Source organism: Montipora foliosa, chromosome 8, assembly GCF_036669935.1.
Source record: "Montipora foliosa isolate CH-2021 chromosome 8, ASM3666993v2, whole genome shotgun sequence".
Taxonomy (NCBI): domain Eukaryota; kingdom Metazoa; phylum Cnidaria; class Anthozoa; order Scleractinia; family Acroporidae; genus Montipora; species Montipora foliosa.
Window position 1 is genome coordinate 8,993,489 of NC_090876.1, and position 5,000 is coordinate 8,998,488.

General features: G+C 38.3%; 1 protein-coding gene across 1 annotated transcript in view; it reads right to left on the reverse strand.

Annotated features, from left to right (window-relative positions):
• The window catches only part of LOC138013052 (PAT complex subunit CCDC47-like), a 19,634-nt gene that overhangs the window by 12,394 nt on the left and 2,240 nt on the right, over positions 1–5,000 (reverse strand). Inside the window, exons 4-6 of the mRNA XM_068860017.1 lie at positions 2,501–2,566; positions 1,698–1,825; positions 672–718 (exon numbers count right to left, since the gene is read on the reverse strand). Of these exons, the coding sequence (XP_068716118.1) occupies positions 672–718; positions 1,698–1,825; positions 2,501–2,566 (241 nt within the window). The remainder of the gene's footprint in view (positions 1–671; positions 719–1,697; positions 1,826–2,500; positions 2,567–5,000) is intronic.

Here is a 5,000-nt window from a genome sequence, read left to right on the forward strand (position 1 = left end):
TATTCTCAGTTTCACATGATGTCATGGCCAACACGTTGGTGTGACACCCAAACAAAGAAATGGCGGCCATGTCTTTACTGGCACCTCGACCCAGTCCTCTGGGAATTGAACTCTATTATTACGCAAACGCTTTCTTTTGTTTTTGTTGGAAAACATGGCTGTTGGATCATGTGAATGCAAACCGACAATAATAGCATCTACAACCACTCAAGTCCACCACTTGTAAAAATAATAATAATAATTATTATTATCATAAACTACAGAGTAAGTCAAGCAAAATTTAATTGTATATTTAGTATACATTGTGTGGAACTACCGTATTATATTAACCCACTCCAAGCTAACAAGTACATTTGGCTGTGGTGCTGAACTTGGTTAATTATTTAATTTTATGGATCACAAAATTTATAGTGATGGCCAGAGCAGCTGGTGTGTTTGTTTGTTTATTGAAAACACCAAGTTATACATTGGATACATAATGAACCAAAAACTTGCTGTGTCTAAGGACAACAATCTTCTAGACGGCAACAGAGCACAATAATTTACTCCAAGGATATCTCCAAACCCTACTAAATTGTACACCTTAAAAAGTTATTTCAGATTACACCGTAGCTCTGAAGTCATCCTTTAAAACCCTTCAATTGCTATGCAATCAGCAGCTTTACACTTACCCACTATGCTAAAATTGCTTTCTAGAAGTTCCTTGTTAGACTTCATCCTAAAAAAAATCAAAGGCAATAAAAAATAACTTTATTTAATATAATTACACTGTTATAAACAAACAGAATCATTTATGTTTGCTGCAGCTAAAATCACTCATGAGCATCTCACACATTACTTTATTGTGCCTTCAAATATACTGGTACATGTAGATGGTTTTCAATCATGTCATGAGACGGCCACGTTGGTGCACAAAACAACAGCAAATTATGGCTCATGTTTTGCATTATAATGGAGTCAAATTCCCAAAGACTTTTTTTCTCTTTTGTTCCGTGCACCAACATGCCTGCTGTGGCGTCAGGAGAAAACCATCTCTTGAAAAAAGTTACTGGAAGTTCCCTTTATTTTTTCACCACAAACTGACCATTCACTGATGTTGCACTTATCAGTCCTGGGATCAGGAGTTTTATCAGAAGCCAGGACCCGTGTACTACCACCAGTCTACGCTGAGTACCTATATAATTATAGTACCTGCCATTGCTCAAAGGAGGTTTCAAAGATCAAAAGCCAGACTATATATAGAGGTGTCCACTTACTTTATCGCAAGGTCCCTTCTACTTTAAAACTTAATGAAACCCCTGTTGGATGCCTGATTTACATGGTGTTTCCAAGGCCTATTGTGTTCCTCTTATATGCGCCTGTAGTTTCACTGAGGTGATATAACCTTGGCTACTAGTATACCGTTTGTAGCCTACACAGCTGGCAGGAGGCAATAACGAGCAGCAAAGCCATGCTGAGAATGGTGAGGGGTGCTGTGAAATTTTTTCAATGTGAGTGCCTTCCTGTTCTGACTGAAGTAGCCAATGCTTTTCACAGGCTTTAGGAAATATAGCTTTCAGTATAAATCAAAGAATTACATTTCTTCATGTTTGTACAGTACTTGTCCTTGTTTTCAAGATTAAACCCTCTTGTTGATCAGAGTGTGCTCTTATCACTCGGCTACACCAAAACGTTCTTGGAGCCCATGCAATACTCACCAAGATGACGCAAGTCTAGAGTTTTTACTGCGACCAGCAAAGAAGTTGAGAGCATACACAGCAAGCCCTGCCAAGGTCAAAATTTCAGCATAAAATCCTTCCCAGTTTGCTCTTAGGTGAACAGGAACCTTTAGAAAGGGAAAAAGGTTCAAATAATTATTGAAAGAAGATACAAGAAAAATAACACCAATGATGGGTTCACCAAGAAAGTTTTGTTTTCTCTGAGATGAAAAGTAAAGCAAAAACTCTATTCTTCTTCAATTTTTAAGATTACCCAAATGCAATCCATTTCAATCTTGTTCATTTGTGTCCATCCACGCTTCTTTTTCCTTTTGCTGTATTTCTTTTATGTTGTTCAACAGATTTATGTGGTTATTGCAATGGTTCATTTCACTTTTTGGGCATTTTGGTTGTCATGAAATTGCATGAACATCTCCTTGCATAACATACATGTAGTCCCTTTAAACCCATGGGGAATTAGACACGGTTAATGGAAGGGGAATAGTTTTTGACTGCTTAATCCACTGACATCGCAAACGCCCTAGGACGTCAGACCCAGTTGAGGAGTAAAATCATCAAGCATTAGACAGAGTAAAAATCTAGAAGTCTCCATTGTGAGGGTCAAGGGGTTTAAGTTTGTAAAATCAACTGAACTGTGTCAAATGCCAACATAAGCTTACTGACTAATGGATTACTTCTCATGGCTTCACAATTTCAGAGGTTTTCAAACTTTGAATGAACATAAATGTACAGATATGAGTATACTAACTTAAAAGCAGTTAGAAGCATTACAACATACTCACCTTCTCAATTTTTAAATCTGGCTGTGGACTAGATTTCCCTTTGGGGATCTTTTCTTTACTGTATCCCTAAAGCAGTTTGAAAAAGAAAAGGCGTGTTACGGTGTTTTGCCGGCTGGGATGTTCGCATAGAGAAAAACTGTGACCAAAGTCTTGAAAATGTTACCCATGGTCACAGGCCAAGGGCAGCGTTTTCAAGACCAAGGTCACAGTTTTTCACTTTACAAACTGATTTTCCCCTCTCTCTCTCTTCCTCTCTGAAATCACTTTTGTAATGTTATTGTTGACTCACATCGTGTTTGATAGTGAATGCAAAGAGTGAATTTCAAAGAGAAATGTTTTTATTTGAATTTCTGTTTCCAAGCCTCTTAACTAATAAAAATCTGTTTGAAGCTAACTTTCGTACAGTTGTGTATGTACAGCTGTAAATGAGATTTTCACGTCAACAACAAAAACTGTCCAAGCGCAACTGTGCCCGTGGGCCGAGATAGGATAATCCTGACTGTGCAAAGAACCAATCAGATTGCAGGATTAGAAACTGTGCCCTCTTGTGGGGGAAAAAACAATTTAAGAAAAGAAGGGAGGTTTACCGTGGTTCAGATGTTTTTCCTGTGTGAGGATTTGATTTTATCAAACAAGCTGGTAAAGGCAAATAATTCACCACGATTTTCTGTGAGCAGACATTTTAAACCTTAGCCCTTCATCAGAGGGAATTGAGGAATTGCGGTTTGTACAGGAGATATCGATGGAGGAGCTTTGCCATTATTTCATAAATCAAGAAGGTGACATGGATAGATGAATTTGCCTGCAAGCTTTTCCTGTACAGTTACATGTTCTTGCCAAACTTTTGTTCTCTTTTGAACAGATGACTCCTTCATTCCAAACTTGTCTGCACTCTGGTTCTAAGGTTTCTTCACAAAGCTACATTTGTAATTGCCTCTCAGAGAGGTTTCAATAAAACTTAAAGTTGGTAGCTGGCTTGAAGAGACAGGGTTTGAGCCAGAGCGCGAAGTTGCAATATTCTCCCCCTTGCAGGATGATTTGTCCCTTAAAATTAGATGAACGGGCCATAAATGTCCCCAAATGTCAAAACTTTTTGGAAGAAGTTTACGCAAATTCATACCGATCAGAAAACCAGGATGGCGTAATTTTAAAAATAATGTATTTTTGTGCCGGCTAGCATTAATTTTTACATTTTCATATTATTATTATCATCGCTAAAATAACTGAATAAAAATCGTTTATCAGTGCCTTATCAAAAAACACTATTCTCTCGTGTTCTGATCCACAGGGACAAATGGTCTCCTGAGGCAATAAAGCTGGCTCAAACCTTGAAGAGAGCAACTGACTTTATAAAAAAGATGCCATTCTCTAGGGGTGTGTGGGGGCGTGCCATTTTTAAAAGAACACTCCCAAATGCCACCTTTCAAAAGCAAAATTGTTAAATGATCACTTTTAAATGTAGACGACTTTACGTTGTCACTGTCCATAATGTGTTTTAATCCAAGGTTTGAACGAATCTGTCTTTAATTTTTAAATTTAGGGAACAAAGATGCCGACTTCTCCAAGTGAAGAAGCTATAGTTTTCATCGAAGGTCGTGAGTTTGACTACGGCTGGACCAACACTAAGGGTCTTAAAATAACTAAGGAGAAAGTGCTGGCCTTTGTAATTACATCTGCACATGGTTAGACTTTTAAGGCTTCTTGGATAAGGACTGTAAATGGAGGTCCCATCCCGTAGCCCTTGTTGGAAATTAAATAGCATGGGACGTTAAAGAACCCACTCACCATTTGATAAGAGTAGGGGACATAGTCCACGGTGTCGTGGACTGACCTACATGTATCTGAACTGTTATTGTAAACTGCGTAACAAGCAGTCTGGCTAAAGTTCCCCCACAAGGCACTGTAAATTAGTCCTGGAAAGCCCTGAGGGGAGAGACTAATAGATTCACTTCACTTCACTTCATTTCGCTTCAAGAGTTAAGGCTAGTGTTATCTATCACTTTGGGTAAAAGCAGCTGTTTGTCCTTACATGTACTTGAGGAGCAGTAATTGGCAAACAATTTGCAACAAGTGATGTCTGTATTCCAAGACATGAAAGATGTTGAAGTTGGGGAGAAGAGCACTTGGGGACACTCATAATGGCACTTATTGAAATCCTCATGCATCTACGGTAATTAGGGGTAGGTACAGTCAGACCTCGATTATCCGGACTTGTGGGGACTGGGCTGAATAGTCCAGATAATCAAAAATATGAATATTAGTGAGCCAAAAACAAAACTGCTCTTAGAAAAATAAACCATGAGTAGAGGGCTTTATCAAGCTGTTCATTATGTGCCACTTTCAATGATTTTCGTTTTTGTCCTTCAGCACTCTTCAAGTTGTCAGCGAACTTCATGATTTTTTCCTTGTTTTTGTGGATATCGGAGATTTGCTGCTTGCTGATGCAAAATAATTGACTATGTTATCTTTTTATGGAAAGAATGGATTACTTATGTTTTGT